The sequence below is a fragment of the Podarcis raffonei genome, chromosome 7 (assembly GCF_027172205.1).
Source record: "Podarcis raffonei isolate rPodRaf1 chromosome 7, rPodRaf1.pri, whole genome shotgun sequence".
Taxonomy (NCBI): domain Eukaryota; kingdom Metazoa; phylum Chordata; class Lepidosauria; order Squamata; family Lacertidae; genus Podarcis; species Podarcis raffonei.
Window position 1 is genome coordinate 89,308,252 of NC_070608.1, and position 26,867 is coordinate 89,335,118.

A 26,867-nucleotide genomic window follows, 5' to 3' on the forward strand; every position below is an offset into this window, starting at 1 on the left:
GATGGGCAAGTTTGAGGGACTCTCTGCTTCCCTTTCTTTTGGTTCTTTATCTTTAGACTGAATTTGAGCCCTTCAGTCAGAGGGCACCTTCAAACACAAGGCAAAGCATCCCTCTTGTAATTGCTGCAGTGAATTGTGAGAGACAAAGGCAAAACTCAGCTTGACTCTTGGAAGCTGCCAAAACCCAGGAATATCAACAACAGTTTAGATTTTGCATTTGTAAGAGGTAAATTGTTAAGGAAGTGAATGTTCTGATGAAAGAGTTATGATTCCCCCAAGCAGTGATGAAATGGCGAAACAGTAAAAGCTAAAAATACTCAAGACACTGATATTTAAATCAGTAATCTCCCCTTGCCTCTAGCAGGAGGAGGAGTTTAGTCCCCTTGTTTCAGATGACAGCAGAAAGCTGCTATGAAAATGAGTAACTTGAGTGAAAGAGAATTAAATGGAGCAGTACATGGACAGTGGTGACTGTTATAGCAGAGGTGAACATGCCAGGTTTGTTTCTAGTGGGACAGCTCATTAAGCTGAAAGAAAGCTAATATACATAGTTGTGATACAGTATAGACTTGCAAGGTTGTTTAGGTCATCTGGGGAGGTTCTACTCATGTCAACTCACCCTACAGGATACTAAAGGGTGTTGACCCAAAAACAGGCATTTTTCCTTGTGCTGTGGAATGTCCTTCCCCTGATATACATGATGCAGCAACCATTAGTTGCTTCAAGATGTCTTGGGAAGAATTCTCTTTTTGGCCAGGCTTTCCATGACACATAAGATAGGTCCCCACTTTACATGTTTGGAGTTCTCTGAAGTTCTGTCTGTTAGCTTTTATACACTTTTATGACCTTTTTATACTGCTGTTTTATTGGTTTTGGGTTGTGTTTTTGTTTTAAAGTTTTAAAGATTTATTTTTTGTTTTTTTAGACTGTACATTGCCTTGACATTTTAGAAATATTAAATGCTCTCTCTCTCTCTCTCTCTCTCTCTCTCTCTCTCTCTCTCTCTGTGTGTGTGTGTGTGTGTAAGAAACATCCTGGCACACAGCTTTCTTGCCCAATCTAGGTTAATCTAGGTTATATGTACTCAGAAGTATTTTGCCCTCCATGCTACAATTTTTGAAAGCAGAAACTCCAGGACCACTTCATACATCACATTCTTTAGACATTCAGTTAATACATTTAGAAAGAAAATTAGATGGCCATGTGGTTATAAATATGTATGTGTATTGGGAATGGTGAATAATTTTGTTCACTTAACATTTTAATGCAGACGTACCTAATTCACTCTAACTGAACTAATATGCAGACCGAAACACAGCTGTCCTTTGAAATCAATGATGGAGTTCTCTAGCCAAAAGTATACACAAAAATGTGTATATTAGGTGCACACAAAAGTGTACATATACCGAATATTAGAGAAATGTTAAATGAGGCAAGATTGTATACAAAAATACAAACAGTAGGAGAAATATATATATTTTCATGCAGACTCTTAAAAAAAGAAAGAAAGAGCAAGGCCATCTGAATATAAGACTGGAAAAATGAGAAACTGACAGAAACCAAAACTGTCAAAATTCTTCCATGGACCTCAAAGTGGTGTACATGGTTCTCCTCCTCCCCATTTTGTGCTCACAAGAACCCTGTGAGGTAGGTTAGGCTAAGAGATGGTGACTGGGCCAAGGTCGCCCAGTGAGCTTCATGGCGGAGTAGGGATTTGGACACTGGTCAACACACTCTATTATTATTATTATTATTATTATTATTATTATTATTATTATTTAGGGTTACCATATTTGGAAGATCAAAAAAAGAGGGCAGACAGTGGGGGGGTGGAGGGGCAAGCAGGCGATTGGTGGTGGTCGGGTGATTGGTGGCAGCGGCAGCAGGGTGATTGGCAGTGGTAGCGATTGGTGGCAATTCGGATGATCAGGTGATCGGTGGGGGCTGGGTGATTGGACAATCGGTGGCAGTGGGCGATCAGGTGATCTACGGCAGTGTTGGCAGGGCGAGTGGGTGATCAGCGGCGGGTGAGTGATTGGGTGATCGGTGGCGGCAGCGGCCAAGTGTGTAGGTGAGCGGGTGAGCGGTGGTGGCAGGGCCACTGGGCAATCAGCGGTAGTGGGGGTGGCGAATGGTCAGCGGGGCAGCGGTAATCTTGGGGAGGGGGGTTGGGTTAGGATTGTTGTGACGTGGGGTTTGTGATTTCAGCTCTCTTGACATAATATGCTGGAGACAGTTCTGTAGTAACACTTCTTTATTAAAGCAAACAAGACTGAGAACTGAGGAGGGGAGAGCTACATTTATAGGGACAGGGAACTAGCTAGAAAGGATACATTTTGGAGGGAACAATATCAGGCAATCACAGTCCTGCCTTTTGGAGGAAACCAATAAGACAGAGGATCCAAATACAGCAGCTTAAATGAACCAATAGTAGCTGTACCCTCTGGAACCAAAAGGCAGTTACTTTACCCTAATGCAAATACAGACAATAATAATACAGATATAAAATCCTTTGACTCAATACACAACAAGGATTATCCCGTGGAGGCCACCATTTTCCGCTCAGACTGCTTGCCCGCTCCCTCAGGCCTCAGCTCTGCCTGCCTGCCTGGGCGCCTCCTCCTCCGGTGAGTGGCTCTATGGCAGCGGCAGGACCTGTGGGGCTCCGGCCAGGCCTGGACCCAGAGGCCACTGAGGGAAGGAGGAAGAGGGAGGCTCCTCATCCTGCAGCCGCCTCCTCCGATGAGTGGCTCCACAGTGGTGGCATGGCCTGTGGGGCTCCCGCCAGGCCTGGGCCTGGAGGTGTCTGAAGGGAGGAGGAAGAGGGAGGCCAGATGTGACTCTTAACTTGGGAGAAGGAGAAGCGGGACCCGCTCAGCTGGCCAGCCAGACTGATGGACGGATTGATCACCCAGTCCCTCAGTGCATGCAAAAGAAAAACCACAGACATTTTTCAAAATATAAAAAATCTGCCTGGATGGTGCTTTTGCCTTTGGAATCCTGGGCGTGTCTGGGGAAATCTGAGCATATGCCACCCTATTATTATTATTATTATTATTATTATTATTATTATTATTATTTGTATTACACCACACTGGCTCTCCTTCCCTTCCCTTGTGCCATTTCTCCAGTCTTCAGAGACACTGTGTGGTGCCCCTGGTTGCTAAAGAAAAGAAAAAGCAGGAAAAGTGCATAATACCCAAAGTATGTGACTATTTTCTCCAAGAGTTGAACTTGGGAAACACCATTTGGAAGTTCTCATAATAAGACATTGGAAGGGTATCATGCTGATAGACAGGCCCTTGTGACTTCACGAATCCACTCCCAGCATCCTTACTGCAGTTTTGCAACTCCAATTGTATTGTGCCTTTAAAATGGAGTGAATGAATGCAAAAATGTATATGTGGTGCTTTAAAACAGTCTTTGAAAGGCAGACTGCCATCCTGAAGCACGAGGAAGACTGATGTCTGAACCAGTGTTTGATTTGCTGGAGTGAGCATCTGTCGTTTATATTGCAAATGTGGGAAGAAACATCAGAGGAGACAAATCTGCCACAACTCTATTTTGTTGTTGTAAACACTCTAAAGTTGTGCAGCCTGTTCTATTCCTGATTTTCTCTCCTCCCACTAACTTCAATTAATCTAATTGAAGGAGCTGCACATTTCACATTTCAATTTCTGTGAAGTATTTGCATACATTTAAGGCTGTAGATTCTTATTTTTATTTTTGGGAGCATTGATTAGACTCCAGCAATTCATTCAACACAGGGTAGCCTTTGAAGAGTATTTGGGAACGCATTGACATAGCAGAATGCTTACCCTCCAACTCTCCCAACTGAGAGCAATAGCAGCCCCATCTTCCAGTCCCCACACATTTAAAGAAGCACCGATATGCCTCTCATAGTTAAAGCCGATACCTAGACCCTACAAAAAAGCCATCTCAGCATTTGAAAGGAAAATGCAGAAGGAAGAATAAAATGCATGCTTGCGTTTGCCTATTGAGCTAGACATTCACCTTGCTTTAAACTTTGACCTAGATGCTTTCTGAGGTTTCTCCTGATTCCCTTCCATTCCTTCCATTCCTAATCTCTCTCTCCCCCACCCCGTTACATGCATTTCTCCATGATGCATGCATATGAAACAACCTGTTTTTGAAATCTTGCATTCATTGTGAGACAGTTTTTAAAGAAACAAACTTTGTCAAAGCTCTGTGGAATATTCGGAGATGATTCTCTGATTGTATGTGGTTTTATCTTTGTTTTAAATAAAAAAATTTTTAATAATAATGATGATGACGATGATAAAAGATAAAGTGAAATTGTTGTGCAATTCTGATCTTGAATGACCCTCTGAAACTATGTACCATGGAACACAACAGGAAGCTCCTGTCTTTTGCAATGTCTTACCTTTTCCAGAAGAATGTTCCAAATTCCATAGATGTGAGGGAGTGAAAATGAGGGAGTGTAAATGATGGCACAGAATCCTCCTTTCTGCATATATAATAGTAGTATGACAAGGGGGAAACGAGGCTAAACCCTTATCCTTGGCATGCTAGTTTTGTTCATTCAAACCTACAGCACCCCCATATTTTGCCCGAAGTAGTAAATACCTCCTTCTGGGTTGTTAAGGAGAATAGATTTTAAACTGTGCATGACTCCTGAAAAGGTATGTCTGTGTCTTGTCCGCCTAGTTTCACAGTTTTCATAGAACCTCGGTGGCTGCAAAGGAGAGCCAGGGATCCTGCCAACACTTGACAATCCTTCGTTGAAACTTGCAGTGATTCTGCAATGCTGCAGTAGCACATCATTCTTTTGTACCATTTGACTGGCCAGTGTTCAGTGTGCCCTGTGCTAGCATGGGCTTCTTCTTTCCTGTATGTTCTTTTCAATGTGTGCAGTAAGTTTGTTTGGGCAGATTCTGGAATAGCACAAGTTAATGTCGCTGCACAATATTGTTTGGGCTAAATGGTTTTTCCACCAGATGAAGACAGTTGTTTCAGGCTTCCTACTCTCATGTGCGTCCTTGGGTAGCCTTTTAAGGAAACAGTTTCCTCATGACGGGAGAGTGCTGGAGCCTCAACTTGTGCACTTCCAAGTTGAACAGAGTTGCAGCCAAATATAGATAAGAAGTTAGTATGGGAGCACCTTATTACTCTCAATGAATTCAGGTTTTAAGGGCCAGATAAGTTGTGCGTTAGGGTACTAAAGGAAGTTGCAGATGTAATCTCAGAGACCGTTTATGATTTTTGAAAATTCTTGGAGAACAGGTGAAGTGCTGTTAGACTGGACATAGGCAAATGTCGGATCCATCTTTAAAAAGAGGGGGAAACAGGTTCTAGGCAACTACTTACTGGTCAGGGTGAGGCCAGTGCTTTCCAGTGCACTTTCCCATATCTTGCCTTACTGCAAAAATTCTGGGCATTTTTTAAAAATAGGGGTTTTTTGCACAAGAGCCCCAGATCCACTTTAGCTGCGTAATCCACAGTATTCTTGTTGTAAAGCTGGTAAAATTTGGGTGAGATGAAGCTACTGTTGGATTTGTAGCCATGAAACAGGACATTCTGAGGGCACGGAGGGGCTGAGCTGGCCTGGGATCAATTGGATCCCGAACTGGTTCCACTGCTATTGCGTGATGGTATGGGGGCAGGGCCAGTCCAGGCCCTCTTGCTGCGTAGCTTACGGCTGGCACAGCATTCTCTCTACCCATCCTGCCTACCATTTGTGTGGTGGGGCTGCAGGTGTGGTGGCCCCACACCCTGCTCAGTCCCAGGGGGATATTTGCATGGCAGCCTAAGAGGCATTATGATCTCATTTTTATTACAAATATTACACAGAAAACAGAATAAATTTGTTTGCTGCTGCTCCAAAGGGCAGGACTCAAGCCAGTTGGTTCAAATTACATGAAAAGGAATTTGGAGCAGACAAGAGGAAGAACATCTTGATGGCAGGGATGAGGGAGTGGGGCAGAAATTTTTCCAATGCTTTATTTTTCCACCGAACGTTTTCCATTTCCTAAGTTCATTAGTAGCAATGAATGGATGCCAAGTGCCAAAGGCAATATTGGGCAAGCTTGGCAGTTTCAGAGTTGTAATTAATGTTTTTCAGGTGATTATCCCTGACAGACCTGTGAGTCAGCCTACCACGCACAGTTCTCCAGGATGCTAAAATTTATTAAGCGTGCCAACAGCCTTCAGTACTTTTGGGGTTTCCCTCCACTTAAATTTAAACATTGCAAGAGAAGTTCATGCTATTGCCTTTAAATGTTTACAAATATTTTAATAAAATGTTTCTACATAATATAACATTTAAACCATATTAAGCGGGCCTCAAATATTTCAGGTCAAATACCTGAGGTCTATTGGGACCAAAAAATTAACATGGGCTAGGGTACTTTTCTATGTTTACTAAATACAAGTAAAATAAACACACTAAACTAGAAAATTAGGGTTGCCATGTGTTTTCTTTTCCCAGGACATGTCCTTTTCCTCATGGGTAGAGTCATCATAGTGATCCATAGTTAAAAGTAGAAGTCGGCAAATATGTCCTCTTTTTTGCTCTTCAAAATATGGTAACCCTAATACTAGATTATTCTCAACAACATCAGAAATGTTGATGCAACTGATAATTTCGCAGTGCAAATGGCTTCAGATCCCTCCCTATAGTGAGTTTTCCCTCCTATACCAAATAGCAGTTTGGATGAGGGGATTTTCATTAGGATCATAGAGAAAGGGTTCGGGATTCCAGTCAAGCAGTCTTTTTATCTATTTTCCCTCCCCCTGTTTTTCCATTTTTCTCCCTGCTCCCACCATCAGTAAGCATCTCCCGCACATTCACAACACAAGTGAATGAGGATGAAGCATGCTCAATGTGCGTGAGATGCTGACTGATGCGTGAGTCCTCCCCTCTCCTTTTAAGCCCCCCCCAATTATTTTGTATACTTCTTCAAACCTTGGGGTTCCTCTAAATGTGCTGAGACCTCCCTCTTGTGTGTGGACGGTGGCATTTTGGCTACATAAGGATCCATAGTTGCATAATTAATTCACCATTGTTGTTGTTGTTGTTTAGTCATTTAGTCGTGTCCAACTCTTCGTGACCCCATGGACCAGAGCACGCCAGGCACTTCTGTCCTCCACTGCCTCCCGCAGTTTGATCAAACTCATGCTGGTAGCTTCAAGAACACCATCCAACCATCTCATCTTCTGTCGTCCCCTTCTCCTAGTGCCCTCCATCTTTCCCAACATCAGGGTCTTTTCCAGGGAGTCTTCTCTTCTCATGAGGTGGCCAAAGTATTGGAGCCTCAGCTTCACGATCTGTCCTTCCAGTGAGCACTCAGGGCTGATTTCCTTCAAAATGGAGAGGTTTGATCTTCTTGCAGTCCATGGGACTCTCAAGAGTCTCCTCCAGCACCATAATTCAAAAGCATAAATTCTTCGGCGATCAGCCTTCTTTATGGTCCAGCTCTCACTTCCATACATCACTACTGGGAAAACCATAGCTTTAACTATACGGACCTTTGTTGGCAAGGTGATGTCTCTGCTTTTTAAGATGCTGTCTAGGTTTGTCATTGCTTTTCTCCCAAGAAGCAGGCGTCTTTTAATTTCGTGGCTGCTGTCACCATCTGCAGTGATCATGGAGCCCAAGAAAGTAAAATCTCTTACTGGGATTTGGGCCCAGTGGCCATGATCTTCGTTTTTTTGATGTTGCGCTTCAGACCATATTTTGCGCTCTCCTCTTTCACCCTCAATAAAAGGTTCTTTAATTCCTCCTCACTTTCTGCCATCAAGGTTGTGTCATCTGCATATCTGAGGTTGTTGATATTTCTTCCGGCAATCTTAATTCCGGCTTCGGATTCATCCAGCCCAGCCTTTCGCATGATGAATTCTGCATATAAGTTAAATAAGCAGGGAGACAATATACAGCCTTAACGTACTCCTTTTTCAATTTTGAACCAATCAGTTGTTCCATATCCAGTTCTAACTGTAGCTTCTTGTCCCACATAGAGATTTCTCAGGAGACAGATGAGGTGATCAGGCACTCCCATTTCTTTAAGAACTTGCCATAGTTTGCTGTGGTCGACACAAATGCTTTTGCATAGTCAATGAAGCAGAAGTAGATGTCTTTCTGGAACTCTCTAGCTTTCTCCATAATCCAGGTCTCTGGTTCCTCTGCCTCTTCTAAATCCAGCTTGCACTTCTGGGAGTTCTCGGTCCACATACTGCTTGAGCCTTCCTTGTAGAATTTTAAGCATAACCTTGCTAGCGTGTGAAATGAGTGCAATTGTGCGGTAGTTGGAGCACTCTTTGGCACTGCCCTTCTTTGGGATTGGGATGTAGACTGATCTTCTCCAATCCTCTGGCCACTGCTGAATTTTCCAAACTTGCTGGCATATTGAGTGTAGCACCTTAACAGCATCATCTTTTAAAATTTTAAATAGTTCAGCTGGAATACCATCACTTCCACTGGCCTTGTTATTTGCAGTGCTTTCTAAGGCCCATTTGACTTCACTCTCCAGGATGTCTGGCTCAAGGTCAGCAATCACACTACCTGGGGTGTATGAGACATCCATATCTTTCTGGTATAATTCCTCTGTGTATTCTTGCCACCTCTTCTTGATGTCTTCTGCTTCTGTTAGGTCCTTACCACTTTTATCCTTTATTATGGTAATCTTTGTACGAAATGTTCCTTTCATATTTCTGATTTTCTTGAACAGATCTCTGGTTCTTCCCATTCTGTTGTTTTCCTCTATTTCTTTGCATTGCTCGTTTAAGAAGGCCTTCTTGTCTCTCCTTGCTATTCTTTGGAAATCTGCATTCAATTTCCTGTATCTTTCACTATCTCCCTCGCATTTTGCTTGCCTTCTCTCCCCCGCTATTTGTAAGGCCTCGTTGGACAGCCACTTTGCTTTCTTGCATTTCTTTTTCATTGGGATGGTTTTAGTTGCTGCCTCCTGTATAATGTTGCGAGCCTCCACCCATAGTTCTTCAGGCACTCTGTCCAGCAAATCTAAATCCTTAAACCTGTTCCTCACTTCCACTGCGTATTCATAAGGGATTTCATTTACATTGTATCTTACCGGCCCAGTGGTTTTTCCTACTTTCTTCAGTTTAAGCTTGAATTTTGCTATAAGAAGCTGATGATCTGAGCCACAGTCAGCTCCAGGTCTTGTTTTTGCTGACTGTATAGAGCTTCTCCATCTTTGGCTGCAGAGAATATAATCAATCTGATTTCGATGTTGCCCATCTGGTGATGTCCATGTGTAGAGTCGTCTCTTGTGTTGTTGGAAAAGCGTGTTTGTGATGACCAGCTTGTTCTCTTGACAGAACTCTATTAGCCTTTGCCCTGCTTCGTTTTGATCTCCAAGGCCAAACTTGCCAGTTGTTCCTTTATCTCTTTATTCCCTACTTTAGCATTCCAATCCCCTATAATGAGAAGAACATCCTTCTTTGGTGTCACTTCTATAAGGTCTTGTAAGTCTTCATAGAATTGGTCTATTTCAGTTTCTTCAGCACCAGTAGTTGGTGCATAAACTTGGATTACTGTGATGTTAAAAGGTCTGCCTTGGATTCGTATCGAGATCATTCTATCATTTTTGAGATTGCATCCCAGTACAGCTTTCGCCACTCTTTTGTTGACTATGAGGGCCACTCATTTCTTTTACGGGTTTCTTGCCCACAGTAGTAGATATAGTCATCCGAACTGAATTCGCCCATTCCCGTCCATTTCAGTTCACTGATTCCCAGGATGTCAATATTTATTCTTGCCATTTCATTTTTGACCACATCCAACTTACCCAGATTCATGGTTCTTACATTCCAGGTTCCTATGCAATATTTTTCTTTACAGCATTGGACTTTCCTTTCGCTTCCGCTTCCATGCATATCCGCAACTGAGCGTCCTTTTGGCTTTGGCCCAGCCGCTTCATCAGCTCTGGATCTACTTGTACTTGTCCTCCGCTCTCCCCCAGTAGCATGTTGGACGCCTTCCGACCTGAGGGGCTCATCTTCCCAGCGTCATAGCTTTTATATGCCTGTTGTCTTTGTCCATGGAGTTTTCTTGGCAGGGATACTGGAGTGGCTTGCTGGTTCCTCCTCCAGGTGGATCACGTTTGGTCAAAACTCTCCACTATGACCTGTTCATCTTGGTGCCCTGCTCGGCATAGTTCATAGCTTCTCTGAGTTATTCAAGCCCCTTCGCCACAGCAAGGCAGTGATCCATGAAGTGATTCACCATTAGTGATTCACCATTAGTGTATACTTTAATGGTATACACCATTACTTTAATGGTATACACCATTAGTGTATACCATTAGTGCATACCATTAGTGTATACAGTGATTCACCATTAGTGTATACTTAATACCAGTGCTTTTTTCTCCTTAAAAAATGTTTAGAGGTCCTCTCATTTTGACTCAAGAAAATCACCATTTTATAGTTCAAATCAGGAAAAATAAATACAGTAAATGGAAAAAAAGCACTGCATTTAGCTCAGCATCCCACCCCAAAAAAAGAGGGCGGGAGACTGTGGCCCCTCAGCGGCTTGGCATTAAGAAGAAGCCACCTTCATCCGAGCAGCAGCAGCGTGAGGGGCGGTGGGGGGAGAGAGGAGAGTCGCATGCACAGGCACCGCCATGCATCCCTCGCGCTCTCTCACAGAGCCTCTGCTCAACATCTCCCACCTCAGGAACACCCGTCATGAGCCGCCGAGAGGCTGCCCAGCCTCCAGGCTGCTTCCATTCAGCCTTAGGTGCCTGCCCGCCTAGGGAAAAGTTGTGCGGGGGGGGGCATGGAGAGAGAGGCCGTCCCCTCAGCAGCGGTGGAGCAAGCCGATCAGGCGCCTGGGGCGGTGCATGTGCCCTGCACCCAGGGGCAAGCCGGGGCAGGACGCTCCATAGGGCCTCTGAAAAGTCTGCCTGCCTCCTCCCACTCAGCCGCCCCACAGCCGTTTGGGCAGCACGGAGCCTGTGTGCGTGCTGCAGGCCCTGCGGTGAGTGCCGCCCAGCATTTTGTCACCCCCTCAGTGGTGACACACGTGGTGGACCACCCCACCGCCCCTTCCTCCGCCCCTGCCCCTCAGTCACTCCGCTCGGAGCTACTGAGGAGAAGGAGGTGGGGACAGCACGTCTGTTCTGCTTGGTGCCAGTGCCCCCCCTGCCCCCCTCTCCCAAAGCCCAGCCAGAATTCCCAACTAAATACGATGTGCTAACGGGGGAAAGGAACCCACCCACAAAGAGGGCGTCTCATGCTATTTCTGCAGGGCTCCTGAGCTACCAAATCCCCGCTGCTACTCCTCCAAATGTTTAGGGGTATGCATACCCCTGCGTCCGCCCCCCCCCCCAGAAAAAGCACTGCATAACACCTTCCGCTGTGTGACATGCTATTGTGCTGTGTCAAGGCAAAAGAGGAGTTCTGTTGGAATTAGGACTGTGCCTCTAGGAAGGGGTTTGAAACTTTTTAACCCTTTGATTTCTTTTCTGGGTCCTATGGTGTGGTCATGTTGCAGGTCCCAGTTGTCATTTGCTAAACAAGGCTTGCTGCAACTGAAGCTTGTTTGGAAGGGACATTCTTTTGAAAGTCAGCTTTGCTCCGTACTTCTCCAAGATGTATGTAGCATAATCTGTAATTAGTCAGAAGTTAAAGAATACTCTAATATTCTCAAAGGCACCCTTGTCCCTGGCATTCAGAATCATTCTTTGGCAAGTCCCGACCGTATGCATTTTGTTATGACCTGCCACTTCAGAATTCCTTTGCTTCATGTGTGACTTCTCTGAGGTCACTTTCAAAAAGGAATCTCCTGAGTAATCACTGACACTAATCTGAATGGCAGGTGCAAACCTGCAGAAAAGAGGCACAAGTTGATCTGAGTTCTGCTGCTTAAGGTGGCCTTCCGTAAGAGGTAACCGCTCTGCTCTCTTGCCTTCCAGCTGGGTTCCAGGCAACGGTACTGCCCAGTAGGAACACAAACTGAAGTGCTGTGCTTATTTCTTGCAGTATGCTCAGGCCGTTAAACAAGAACAACTCTGAGGGCTTCTTGTTTTTCTTGTTTGGTATGAAAACTTCTGACCATGATTCTTGTTCTTATTTAAATTTCTGTACTGCCCTTCATCTGAATATCACAGGGTGGTTTACAATATAAAAACACAAAAATACATACCATAATAACAAACAAAAAATATACCCCTCTCCCAGTTAAAAGGCCATATATTGTGCAATTATCCAAAGGCCTAGGAGCAGAGCAGTGTTTTTGCCTGGCCCCTAAAGAGATGTAATGAAGACACCGGGTGACCCTCCCTAGGGAGAGCATTCCACAAGCAAGGAGTCACCACACAAAAGGCCTGCTCTTAGGTTGCCACCCTCTAGCCCTCTCACGGAGGGCCTCAGACGATGATCGCAGGGTCTGGGTCAGTTCATATGGGGAAAGGTGGTCTTTGAGATATTGCACTCCTGATAGCTGCTATTATTATTATTATTCACTCTGACATCTAGTTGTTTATATGCCTGGCAGTATTTGTGGTCCCCAAGGATTGTACAGCCAAAGCCATAGTCTTAGGGCCCCAGGCATACATTTTAAACAATATTCTGGGAGATTACATGATAGATAGCAAAGTTAAAAAGTGTAACATTAGAGTTCTTGGTGGACTGATCACTGTTGGTGAAATCTGGAATGAGTTTAGAATGGCTGTGGCCTTGGCCAGGTTGCAGACACTCCTGTTGTTTGATGGTGCCATGGCTCAGAAGCTGTAGTGCAGGCAGGTCCAACCGGTCGATCATGATCTACCAGTCCATCACGGGGCGTCCCTGGTCAATCGCGTGATCCTGATCTATGCCCCCCTAAAAGCTGAACAACTTTGATCAATCCAATAGGTAGTTCACTGCCAGTTTTTTTTTTAGTGGGAGTAGATCACAGTCTCTTGGGGGTTGGACATGGCTGCTGTAGTGCAAGAAAAGCTCCAACTGCTGCTGCCCAATAAGGAATGGCTGATCAGAGACCCATGTCGCTCGTTTTCTCCTCCCTGTCAGCAGCGCGCAGTGACATTTATGTATTACAGTGGTACCTCGGGTTACATACGCTTCAGGTTACATACGCTTCAGGTTACAGACTCCGCTACCCCAGAAATAGTGCTTCAGGTTAAGAACTTTACTTCAGGGTGAGAACAGAAATCGTGCTTTGGCGGTGCGGCAGCAGCGGGAGGCCCCATTAGCTAAAGTGGTGCTTCAGGTTAAGAACAGTTTCATGTTAAGAACAGACCTCCAGAACGCATTAAGTGCTTAACCCGAGGTACCACTGTAAATGCAAAACCATCTGCAGAGGCACTGCTTTGTCAGGCCTGCTCCGCTCACTAAGCTTCTGAGTCAGCTGATCTCTGATTTGTGCAGTGTGTTCCTGTACATGCCTTCTCAGCAGTAACTTAATGTGCCTCTGTGTGATTGTGGTGGGGTGTGCGTGTGTGTGTGTGTGAAAATGTGGCAACTGTACTGAATTGTCACACACATTGTTTCCGCCTACTTATAATGTCTGGAGTGGAGTTAGGACTTGAACCCACACACTATTCCACTTGTCCACATTTAGAGAAAAGGTGGGCAGGAGCAGGAGTGGTTGCACCCCTTTTTGTTTATTGATTCCACTTCTGTGCCTTTAAGTGCAACCTGACACACACAGATTTAGTAGTGGATGTTGTTCTTGGTGTGGAGTTAGGTGTTGGGAAGAAAACCATTCTACATTTCTGAGCACAGGCTGCTGCTCAGCGTACAGGGGCAGGGTGTGTTAAAAGTAGATGCAAACAGTTGCTTTATGTGTCTGCTCCGAGCTTGTGTGGCCAGACCTGTCCAACTGCTCTGCTGCTGAGTCATGTGTTTTCCCCAGAGGCTGAGAGGGGGAAAAGGCCCATGGGAAGCAGATGTGTGGGGAAGGAAGAGCTGCTGTGTTTTAACTGAAGGGAGAAAGAGCAAAACTCTATTTTTTGAAATGGAAACTTGGCATAAAGCTCCTCTAACACTTTGCCAAAAGGGGTTGAACTATGGGCTGTGCTGCACACGGTGGGCACCCCACTGTCCCCCCCAGCATGTTCAGCTCTGCCAGATGTTACTGGCACATGAGCATGCACTTTCTGCTTAATCGGAGCAGCATGCAAGTTTCCAGGATGAGCAGCTCAAGGAAAAATAAAAACCCTTGGAGAGGTGCCATGTGTTTGCATTGATGCTGCCAAGGCAGAGTTTTGCTCACCAGCCTCTCTTCCAAAGCAAGGCAGAGAATGAAGGCAGTGCAGAAGTGGAATGGTCCACTACAGGTGATCACTACACCGGTCTACTTACTTGTGCCTCATAGCCTCAAAAACCTGAGAAACACTCTTCCTGCAATCCTGAAAACATTATATAGGCAAATTTGTTAGATGAGCGTAACAGAGTTTTTCCAAGTTCCATTTTGTCCATCATTTTGCTTCCAACAAACAGCTAGTTGCCACTATAATGCTCTTTGCTTTAGGAAGCCTCTAGCTATTTTGTTTCGGTTTTATTGGCTCAGTCAATACCTAGGAGAAAGTCAAACCCTCATGGTCCTTTTGCTTGTGTAAGGAAGGACCATATACCTGAATAACAGAACACCTGCCTCAGGTACATAAGCACCCCCTGCAGTTCAATCCCTGATATCCAGATCTAGCTGAATGAACAGTGGACTGACTCCCTTGGGAGGTTGTGGCCTCTCCTTCACTGGAAATTTTTAAGCAGAGGTTGGATGGCCATCTGTCATGGATGCTATGGCTGAGATTCCTGCATTGCAGGGGGTGGGACTAGATGACCCTTGAGGTCCCTTCCAATGCTATAATTCTATGATGGGTTTCCGGGGGGGGGGTGGCGTTGAAAAGGTCTTTGGCTGAGCAAACCACAGGCAGTGCTAGGCCAGATGAGTGGTATTGTTTCAAATTAGGTATGATTCCCTGTCAATTTTTGTTAGTTTCCCCAACTAGATGCCCTTATACATTTCAGCCATGGCAATTTGTGCAATTATTTTGTCTCTTTTAGGGGCTGGCTCAGTTGTTTTGCCTAGTCCTCCATCCCACCCTGTGCTGTTTCTGTGACTCACATCTCTTTTTGAGCTCACCTCCGAGTCTGCCAGCCTACTTGGGCAATATGGAAACTCGCCACATAATGCTAACCTTATCACAAATATCAACAAATGGACCTCCCTCACCACCAATTTTTTACACCTCTGCTTGTCCTATCCCAATATTCTTAACTAGGAACCATATTGGCATTACAGTATTGTACCAGCAGCTTTCCTGGGAGAGAATGTACATGTTTAAAGAGGAACTGAATTTTGCCAGAGTTCAACCTCTGTCCAAATACCAAAAGGGCAATCCCACCAGCAATTCAGCATGCCTGCACTGGGGCAGGCTCATGTTTTGGCTATAGAAAGCCCCATGACACCTTCTCAGTTCTAACACCTGTCTCCAGTCCTTACTGCCAGCACAATGTACAGTTACTATGCATAGGAGATCCCACAGTGCTGAAAAAACTAACCTTTGTAACAGAAGAATAAGAATCTAGATTAATAAGTGTGATAACTTGTGAGGTCACTGTAGGAAAGGTGTCATAGGTCTACACTGATCACCCCTTCATGCCACCTTCATGCCACCCTCTACCTACTTTTATCCTTGCACTGTGTGAAAAGCAGAGCACAGTGGTGGACCTTATTGCCCGCTTCATTGAATTAATGTGCTACTCTGTTCAGCTGTGCTCCTCACTCTTACATTTACCGTGGTACTTTTTCCTCTCTAGGTTATGATGTTCTGAACACTGCTTTGGAAACTAGTGACAAGTGGATTGGGCGACGGCTACTGCTGGAAGTGGAGGAGAATGTTACAGATAACCCTGAAGAGACAGAGCATCCAAATCGCAAAAACTGCACTGAACCAGGTAGGATCAACTTTCTTCTGCCCCTCACATGCTTACAGCCGGTTTGTCAAGCAGTAGAGCTCTAGAATTGCAGACACATGATTATCTTGCTTTTTAGCTTTATAATCACATAGGTCTTGGATTTATTTGGAGCATGAATAAATCCCTCTCAATTTGAACTCAAGAGATTAAGACTAGTAGAATTTCAGGTGTTGCAGCTGTATCATAGTTGATATATATGAATGTGGAGTGCAACAATTTTTAAACTGGAAATATCTTGATATTATTGCACGGGTGCTGTTCTCTTATTATGATCTGAAAATGTGATATGGGCACTGCAGTTTGAAGATGCAATTTAAATAGATTTTGAGGAGAGGGCATGATTAATAGTAATTCCTATTCTTGTTTTTCAAAGCTACTTCTGATTCTTCTTTTTTAATGGATTTATTTCTCTTTCACCTTAATGAAAACTGAAACCCATTTATCTTTGCTGCAGAGAATTGTTGAAGTCCTTCTTATGCATAAAACCTAAAGTTCTGTTGCTGTTTTTCCTACAATGATCATGAGTCATGTTTGTTTTGCCTGAACTTTATATTCTGCCTTTCTTTGATGAGGAGTTCTCCAACTCAGACTCCCAGAAAAATGAATGGGACTTGAGAAGAGCACTTGATTGTCCCCCTAAATATTGCCTTCTTTTTCCTCAACTCTCCAATAGGAATGAAAGAGAAATTTACATTTTGATGTGAACCAACATAATCCACACTACCCAAGCCCCTATACAATATGAAACACAACTATCCTTTGAAATTCATTCTTTTCCAAATTTTGCAAACATACCACACTTATATTAGTGAAAATAATGTTCAAAAACCATCCAAAAATATGACAATTAAAATGTCCAAAAATATTAGGAGAAATTGCTTGCAAAAATGTGTGTATTAGAAGAAAAGCACATGAAAATTCATGCCCATTTTTATTTCAAAAAATTCTAAGCTGAAGTGGAAATGGGGACAACTGAAATTTAGATTCTAAAATTAAGAGAGAGAAGGTGAAATAGAAAGAGAGAGAAGGTGAAATAGAAATAAAGAGGTGGCCAGGGTCTGAATGGTTTGAGTGCTTCTTTGAAAGAAATAATTTTGGTGGACCTATTTTATGCCATCACAATGGGTGCTTTGTTGGCTTGTCTTTTTTCCAGAGATCCCAGATGTCATTGACAAATCATTGCATTTTATTGTTTTTGCTGTTTCCTCCCAAACCTGATTTGTGTTGCTTACTGCCACCACTGAATGCAGTTGAAGGACCAGCCAGTCTGGTGCGGATTTTCAGTTGTGCTCTGTATTAAGGCAAGGCAGGATTCCGGCTGCATGCCAGGGCTCAGGTTGTGCTCTGCAGCCCCCAAACTCCTCTATATTGCTTTGGCAGGAAACAAACTGAGCCTCAGTCCTCCTAATTTTGAGCCCACACTGGAAAATGTTGCTTTGCTATAATGAAACCACATTATTTGCTATGCAGAGTGAAAAGAAAATTAATACAGAATTGAAATCCTCCGCCCTTCCCCCCAGAGCAGGAACTGATATTGAGGGGCAGTTAAGATAGTGTTGCCATAAGTCCAGTTTTTCCTGGACATGTCTGGGATTCCAAGGGTGAAATCGCCATCTTGGGGGGGGGGAATCACCTAAATATCCTGGGGTTTCTGTTTGCGATGCCCATGTGGTCCACCATTTTGGTGGTGGTGGCCTGAGGGCTGGTCAGGGCAGCAGTGGTGCTCCCGGGTGGCGGAGCAGGAGCAGGAGGTGGCAACGGGGGGCGCACATCTTCTGCCAGAGTTGGCAGGGTGGCAGTGGAGGTGGCAGGGTGGCAGTGCTTCAGTTTGTGGCACCCCAGCTATGCTGCCCATGTGGTCCCGCCGTTGCCCCCTCAGCAACGGAGGGTGTGCAAGAACAAAAGTGAGGGCCAAGGCAGAGGACAGTGCAGCCAGCAGCCTGCGAGCACGCTCTGCTCCTCTCCTCTCTGCCTGCCTGCTCACTTCCTCCTTGGCCTTGGCAGAGCGGCTGTGTGTGCCCAGGGCAGCAAAGGCCAAGCAATTGACAGGAGCACAGAGTGGAAGCAGAGCCCCCTGTTGCTGCCCAGCCCTCACCTTGGTTGATGGGGTCAGCACCGCTGTTTCTGGTGGCGCTTAACTTGCTGCTCTTGCAGAAGGTGGGAAGCTGGCGGAGGCAGTGAGAGCACATGTGTGCTCTGTTCCTCCTCAGGGAAGATTGTGAGGCAGTCTACTCCATGCATCCAGTCTGATTTGTGGCATGTAGCCAACACCTATGTTTGCTGGGAAGCAGGTCTCGTTGGAGTCACGTAGGGCACATTCCCAAGGAAACCTGTCTAAGACTGCAGCCTCCCCTCCCCACCCCCGCCTCAAAGGTTCTTTAAGAGCTACATGCCAGGCAGAAGTTCAGCAGATCAGTTGCACTGCATTTGTGAATGGATGTGGTTGGCGTGTGTGTTTGAGAGAGGGGGTGGGTTGTTCTGTCTCTTACCACTGGTATGCTGCAGCTAACACTTTACCCCTAAGAATAAGATTTTCACCCCATGCTAGAAGGTGCAGCTGCCCATGATGTTTCTTGAATCCAAGGTTGCCGTCTTCCGTTAAGTTGTCTGTGTCTTTTTCAGTGGTTATAAGATCGATGGGAAGGTGCATAATGCAGTCCTGTCACAAGGAGGGTTAACTATCTTGGAATATAGGTTTGGGTGGGAAACACTTTTGGGAAAATGTCCTCATGGCAAAATCTCTCTGTGTATGGAAGGAGGCGGCAGGCACCAGGATCCTGACTGAGCCTGATGTCTCATTCCCCAAGCTGGGCAAGCGTGTCCTGGGCATGGGGAACGAGGCACTGCCAGCATCCCGGAGCCTGAAACAGGAGGGCTCTTGAACCCTGGCAGAGGCCGACTGGGGAATGAGGCAGGAGGCTCTGCCAGGACCTGGAGCCCTGCTGCCTCCTTCCCTGAGCATGTGCAGAGCGCCTCCCCCTTTCCCCACTCGGCTGTCCCTCTTCCAACCATTTATAGACAGTGAGCACCAGCACCTTATTTTTTTTTTGAGGGGGAGAGCACTAGCTAAGAGGAATGTGATCATGGGGTGGGAGCTTTAGAGTTAAGTTATGTAACACAGCATCAGTGCAGAGTCACAAAGGATAAATGGGATAATCATAAGTGTATGTTTATGACATTACTAGGAGGAATATGGTTAAAGGATGATAGTGGATATTGTTTTTATAAATGCTGTGTCCACTTGAAAAGGCTGCAGAACTAAGGCCTTGAAATCTAAGGGAGCTGAGATATTGGAAGAAATTTCTGGAGGTTGAGTTAACGTTGAGTTGGCTCAGATGATGATGATGATGATTTTATGTTGAAAGTTAAGAACATTGTAGAAGTTAGCAAATATGTCCTCTTTTTTGCTTTTCAAAATACGACAACCCTAAATTAAGAGAAGCTATTCAAGGAGCAATTAACAAGCTAATAGTCAGTAAATCCCCAGCCGAGCTCAACAGGAAACAATAAAACAGGGTGAACCTGCAGCCCGGCAGCATTTGATGAATGTTGAAGGGACCTTGAATGGATGAGACTAATGAGTAAACAGAAGCGAAGGATCTTGGTCAAGGGCAAGGGCATTGCTAGATTAAGTGCTGTGTGGAACCTCTTTTTTAGTTCTGCCTCTCACTAATTGTGGAAAGGGAGTGAGAAAGGGTACTGGTCTGGAAACAAAACATGATGGGAAAAGAAGAAACCTTTACTATTCAGTTATTAAAGGCATCCAACTGTCAGCCTTCTTGCCATCATATTGTGTGAGGTCTTCTACAACACTCATTAAGGCTCCTCCTCTGTATTTTAAGATAATGAATGATTACAAAACTAGTGTAGAAAACCACGATTGAAAGCTGAAATAGCCGTACAGTCTTCTGACTCTGTGAATCAGGAACAGATCTTGTTCCTTTTCTTTAACCCCAAAATAATGTGTGTAAATATTTGCTGAATTAAATAATTGTGAAAGCATAGTTTTGCCAACAATAATCTCCCATAAGGCAGTGGGAGTTTTGTTTGTAAACTCATCCCTATAATTAACATTTACAGTCTCTCTCTTGCTGTTTTCTTTGTAGAGGCAGGATTATCTTTTTCAAAGGAGTGACTGTTCTGATGATGTATTCTTCCTTAAAAAAGCTCAACTTTAAATTAATGTTTCATTTTATGCAGTGGTGTAGCGTAGGGGCCTGGGGGGCCGTGGTCCCAGGCACATTTTTTTTTAGGGGGTGCGACCAGTCGCCTCCACGCCAGGCTCCCTCATCAGAGCCTGGCTCCAGTGCATGAGGGAGCTGCAAAGACAGCTTCCTCGCATGGCCAGACGCCACCAGCTGCAGCGCCATCCATGGATCAAGCCTGACCCAGGGCAGAGAGAGGAGAGTGGGCGGCAGTGTTGCTGCCCGCTCTCCTGGGCTGAGGCGGGTGAGGAAGCTGCCCTTGCGCCCGGCCACAACACCTCCACCCCTGGTCCAGCAATGCAATTTCTTTTTCAGCTAGAATCTGTGGCACATTGACTGTGTAAAGTGGAGCCTTAATGTCTTTCTGAAGGAGTTGATTGATGAAAATTGCTTGACCTACAACATGTAACTGATTTTCCATACTTGCGATTAAGAAGGTCAGGGAGTAGCAACGCTGTTTAGATTGTGTTGTCTGTTAGTTTGGTGGAATCTGTGCTGCTCTGGGGGTTCCATGGAATGACTGACCCAGCTGGGCACTGACATATTCAGGGCAGAATATGCCATCACACAGATACCCCACCACACATCCTTTAGGAGCTATCAAAGCTTCCTGAGACTGAAAAGAGAGGAAACGCAACAGTGGAGGCTCACTGACAAAATGGTAGCAGAAATGTCAGATCAATCCCTTCTGTCTGTCAAAACAGACCCCAGTGTAGCCCAGGCCTGGGATCCGGAAACCTGACCAGGGTGAAGTATACATCAAAATGCATGTATTAATGAAAATAGCATACAAAAATGCATTATATTATGGAAAATTGCATACAAGAAAGTATATTGCTGGCATCCGTTTGTCTCAAGAGACAATGGAGTGTGCCTCTGGGGGTGATGTCAAATCTCTGGAGAATCATAGCACCTGCTGTGCTGCAGAGACCAGTAACTTATAACTGGAGCCTTCCATGTTGTTTTTTGCCACGTTAGCCGCACTGAAGTGACCTCTCCGGGGCAAAAGCCAGGGCAGTGTGTATGGAGGTCCTGGACTGCCCAGACCACAGGACCCCCTTCAGCCTCACTGATGTGGTCCAAAGGAAAGTAGAGCAATATATTTGGCACCAGCTGGGCTGCAGGTGTTGCTGGAAGGAGGCATATAAGGCACCTTCCCTCTTCCCAAAACAAAAACTGGGCAAAACTTTTGTAACTAGTGAAAATGGATGAGTAGTTTCAGCACAGTCCCAGGTTTCCAATTCAAAGGGCTGTGAAATCTCTTTAGTCTAGAAGAGGAAAATGGAGACTTTTTGCTGGAATAATTAAGCCCATGCCACATCTGTCCTCCAGTTTTATTGAAGACATTGGATTTTGACACTGTTTGATTTATAAATGGCAAAAAGCTAGAGTGGGACTTCTGTGTGATCCTTCCCTATGTGATTTGTTGCAGACTGCTGGAAATGATTTTGCTTTTTGCCAGTTCTTCTTCTCCGCAGCAGCTGCAGCCTTGCTTAAGTGGAGCTGCAGCACTGATCTGAAAGCAGCGAGTTTATCCAGCTTCCTCACCTGTAATTATGTTCAGCTTAAATCACTTGTCAGTTTTCATGTATGTTTGGAGCCACGATCAGCTTCACCTGAAAGTAGGCCAGCTGTGAATACAGCATATTGGGGTTCATCTTGGATCCCACATGCTGAATTGCTCTCAGACAGTTATGAGAGTCCTGTGTAAGGAGCAGCGGGAGGGTCACTCTTTGTGCCACAAGCACAGCAAGACCAGAGATGATGATGAACATATAATGTAGTAGGAATATTAGACAGAGAATTCCCACACAGTTCTAAGGGTGAAGATAGATGTAGCAGCCACAACAGGATTCAGTGGCTTGAATCCAGCCTTGCAACTTGGGTTACAGACATACCAAAATATGACTGCTGCCTTTGCCCCAATTCAGCCACAAATATGCCGCCAACCTACAGATTCCACACACATCCTCTCAAAATCTCACTCTAGGACAGAGAACTTGCCATTCTTTGGGGAGGTTTTGAGGGTGTTACAGAAATGCCTCTTGGTATTTGTTACATCTGTCTTAACCCCTATAATTCTTAACAAAGGCAAATTATTCTTACAGCACTTAGGGTCAAACTAGATGTGACACTAGGGATGATGCGAGATCTCTGCATCCTGTGCTTAGGATTATCCTTTATTTACTTTTTCTTTTGTGGAAGATTAGCAGCCAAACCTAACAAATGTATATTCTTGCTAGTTAGCATGCTGAAAGGCCTATACTCAAACCCAGCGCTGTTTTCTGGGGGTACTCAAAGGTACACAGTACCGGCCCCTTTCCCCCCAAGTGTGACATTTATTGTAGCAACTTCATGGTGAGTACCAGCACCTTTGTTTCTAAAAATGAAAACCCCACTCAGACCATAGAAATACAATTGGTAGAGAGGACTCTGTGTGATGTCATTTCCCCTCCTCTCCTGGAGTGGGAGGAGTATATAGTGCTTCCTTTTCCTTTGACCAGTGTTGAATGCAGACATGCCTTTGCTTGCTGCAGCTTCAGGCACATGCCTGAAAGTGGTTATACTATGATGTAAGCCTGCGTAGTTTTTACTTCTACTGTTGCTGTGAACCAAAGCATGATTGTCAAGTAAGTAAATTTCATTTTTAAACTTACTTCACAAGTTGTTGCCTGATTCTTTGTTAAGCAAGGGAAGAAGGGGAAAGCCAGCTTGCTCAAAAGGAGGCTCTGCAGCCTAATTCCTATGCTTTAAATTTTTAAAACTCTGTTTAACACATGTACATGGGCACCTGGAAGGATAAATTACAATTAATATATCCTCTGCCACCCATTAAAACCTATCCCACACTTCATCAAATGGCCCCAGACTGGATTGCAAAAACACGACAAATTTATCTCCCTGTATATATGAATGATAAGAAACCCACAAAACAAACCAATAACAAAACGACAGAGCAAGCGCAGAACAACACAGCCCAACAACATTTGTGTCCGGATTTTCACTTTTTGAAATATGGCAACCCTAGCTAACAGTAGCCACAGATGAGAGTTCAAATCAGATTTAGGACTGTGGCATGGAGTGGGAAGTCGGATTAAACCCTTCCCCTCATGCCATTTCCTCACTGGATATCAATTCCCTGGGTTGCTATTTGCCCCTGAAGCTGCAACCATTTGGTATCAAGGCAGCAAGCGCGTGTGTCGCAGACGAGGGGAAGGTCTACGGCAGAAGGTTGGAAGGTGGAGCTGCAGCGCTTGCTGGAAGACCAAAGGAGAAAGTCAGACCCTTCTTGTTGTGCTACCTAATGTCAACAGCAGCCTCTTTCCCATCATCTGTCCCGAAATCTGCCATCAACCCCCAGGATCTGCTGTCCTCGGTAAACAAGTTGCAGGACCACTGGCAAAGATAGAGGAATTGGTTGCACAACATCGCTAAAAATTCTGGATGTCCTTCTGCTCAGGGAATCTTTGGTGTGTTAGAACCACAAAAAAGCACTTTTTAGCTGTGGCGAGGAAGTGTGCAGATCCTTCAGCAAGTAACTGAGTGAGGAAATTACAGCAGCAGGATTGGTGTGACGATGGCTGTCAGCCTTAAGTAGTCTGATAATGGTGTCTGAAATACGGATGCTAGCTTGTCGGGAATGGTGGAGCTGCGCCGAGGCTCCCTCTTCTCCCTGAGTCAGGCATGTGCACAGCACACACATTATGCTCATTCGCTGTAATGTCACGAAGATTATACTCGGGCAGGCAGGAACTTGGCAACACAAAGCTTTCAGTGTGAGTTATTCTCCGTTAGATATTCTTACGCTGAGGCATGGCAAAGGAGGCATTGCTAACTGTTGCTGGTTCTGTTCCTGTTCCTCTGCTTCTGAAATAAATCTACATACAAATATTTATTTTAAATTGTTACAGAATCATAGAATTGTGGAGTTGGAAGGGACACTGAGGGTCATCTGGTCCAACCCCCTGCAATGCAGGAATCTCAGCTAAAGTATTCATGACAGGTGCCCATCACCTTTCCATAAAATTGTGCTCGAGCCATCTAGTACACAACAATTTAAATTAAATTAAATGAACAAACATTTTTAAACTAGCAACAGCTAAACAATGTACCTCAATATTTCTGTTTCAAGTGATGGGAAAAAATGAGGCTTGTGCTTCATTCTTGACTTCTTGCGCTCGTTTTGTCTGAATTGTAAAAACCAGTCGTCATCCTCCTCCTCCTCATTATTATTATTATTAAGCACTGGAATAAGCAAATCAGTTATCTTCCATATCTTTAAATAGTGATAAACAATACAAATTCCTCCTTTAAAACCTCATTTTGAATGTGCCTTCTTGGTAATAAAAAACATGTATAAAAAGGAAAGAAAAAACAAACAAGTTTCTCTGAGCAATGGATAGGGTTGCATCATGTGAAATCACTCAGTTATTCTATAAATGCATTTTGTTCCTATCTTCCTCTCTTGTCAGCTTTGCCATGTTCCCCCCTCCATTTCCCAGGTTCTCCCAAGCCATTCATCAATAAATGGAGGGTAATTGTTCCGTCCTCCCCACATTTGTAATTTATAACCATTCATGTAGCAGTGAGTAGATGAACTATCATTTCCATGTCTTCTGGGAGAACTAAAGATTTAACATAGCAAAACAACATCACAATTGCGGCTGAAGGTAACCAGTAATCTTGTTGATTTTGCTTGTATTATCTACTCAAAAGTTTTTAATATTAGGGACAGGACTAGAGTCTATTTTGTTTGTGGGTCTAGAGATGCTACTTCCCCAACACTGATCATTTACTGATGCATAAATATACCTGTTTACATGGCACCCAGGTTAAGCCCAGATGCCTTAACTTTCATTTTTTTGGTACTTTTTCCTGTATGAATGAATTCTAATATGTTTTTGTTAGGGTTATTTTTAAGCTGTGCATACATGTACCCAGATGGGATAGAACTATTTTTGGATAACAAAGGAAAGCATTTGGAAATAAAAGCTGGACAAATTCAAACTGCAAGCAAGAAACACGCTTTTAGCAGTGAGTGAGGTTAATTGATGGCAAGATGTGCCAAAGAAAGCAGAGGAGTCTTTGTCCCTGGAGTCTTAAAATCATGGCTATGTGCTTGTCTTGTGAAAAAGACACATTGTGCAACCGTGCACAATTGTTGCAGTTGCCTCAGTAATGACGGAATAAAAGTCACTGACCGTGTGCTAAGCAAGATGTCAGAATATATAAAGTCAGTGGGACTATTGGTTACAATCAACCTGGATTTCTGTTCCCTTGGAAACAAATTGTGATTCTATTTGAAGAAACATGGGCACTTCTGTAGCCTCTTTGATATTTTGAGATAATAATCATCATCATCATCATCATCATCATCATCATCATCATCATCTTACCCTGCCCATCTGGCTAGGTTTCCCCAGTCACTCTGAGTCACTTCCAACACGTATAAAACATAATAAAATGTCAAACATTAAAAACTTCCCTATACAGGGCTGCCTTCAGATGTCATCAAAAAGTTGTGTAGTTCTTTATCCCTTGACATCAGATGGGAGGGTGTTTCACAGGGAGGGCACCACTTCCGAGAAGGCTAGCCTTTTCCAGCTGGGAGCCCCCCAGATGTTTTCCATTATAAATCCCATTAGCCCCAGAAAACATGGCTGTGCTGTCTTGGCCTTGTGGGAGCTATAGTCCAAGTCAGCATAATGACACCAGGTTGGGGTCGGCTGGTTTAAGCTGTGATGTTGTTGAAATTCCACTTCCCTGGTTCAGGATCAGAGATAGCAGTTAGCCACTTTTTATTAATAAGCTCTGGTGGGAGCAAAGCTTTCTGATCAGGATGCGGCACCACAATCCGCAGTCGTAACAGGTTTGCATAAACCTAACTGTCTCTTAAATTCCCTTGTAGTTAAGTTGAATATTCTGCATTAATAAGAAGTTAACTTTGGACACTCCCCCCTTTTTCTGTTTATTTTCTGCTTTATTGTTCATCAACACATCTGTACAACATAAACAGTCATTCATTATTATCCATAAATCAAAATTGTCAAACATCACAACACTAAAACCAACAAAAAAGCTACAAACTCTCTGACATTAAATTTTCTTCATCAACCTATGACTTCCCGTCCTTTCCATATTTCTTCCATTTTAATAAACTTGTTGCGTGAACTTAACTACTTAATTACTAAAAAGATATTAAAGCTCTTGTACATTTCCCTTTACAGAAGTTACTCAAATGCTACAACCGTGTTCAGATCATGGCAACTGTTTTTAAAATATATTTTAAAGGGTTCCCAGCTTGAAATACTCTTGTTTAGACTTTTCTTTGATATTTTCATCTACTTGGAACTTAAAAAAATGTTAAATATAAACCTTTTTTAAAAACCCAGAGTCATTCCTACTTGGTATAACAGGCTTAGATATTCCAAGAAAGACAAGGACAGTTTTTCTATACGCTACTGTCGCGGTGAGAATACTTATAGCGAAACATTGGAAGAGTGACATAATTCCACCTAGAACTGAATGGATTCTGGTTGGTAGTAGAATACGCTGAACTAGATAATCTTTCTGGCACTTCCCTTTTTGTATCCTGGCTTACTGGCATTTTTCTTTTTCTTTATGACCGCCATTTCCCCTTTTTCTTTCCATTTGTTTAACAGTATTCAGTTGTGAGTGTATTCAGCCAGCTCATCTTTATAGATTGTACATAATTTTATTTGTTGTCAAACATAA

General features: G+C 44.0%; 1 protein-coding gene across 2 annotated transcripts in view; it reads left to right on the plus strand.

Annotated features, from left to right (window-relative positions):
- Nucleotides 1-26,867, plus strand: part of SLC24A3 (solute carrier family 24 member 3) — a 169,307-nt gene that overhangs the window by 18,570 nt on the left and 123,870 nt on the right. For both annotated transcript variants that reach the window (XM_053394910.1, XM_053394911.1), the window contains exon 2: nt 15,769-15,906. In XM_053394910.1, coding sequence (XP_053250885.1) covers nt 15,769-15,906 — 138 coding nt within the window. The remainder of the gene's footprint in view (nt 1-15,768; nt 15,907-26,867) is intronic.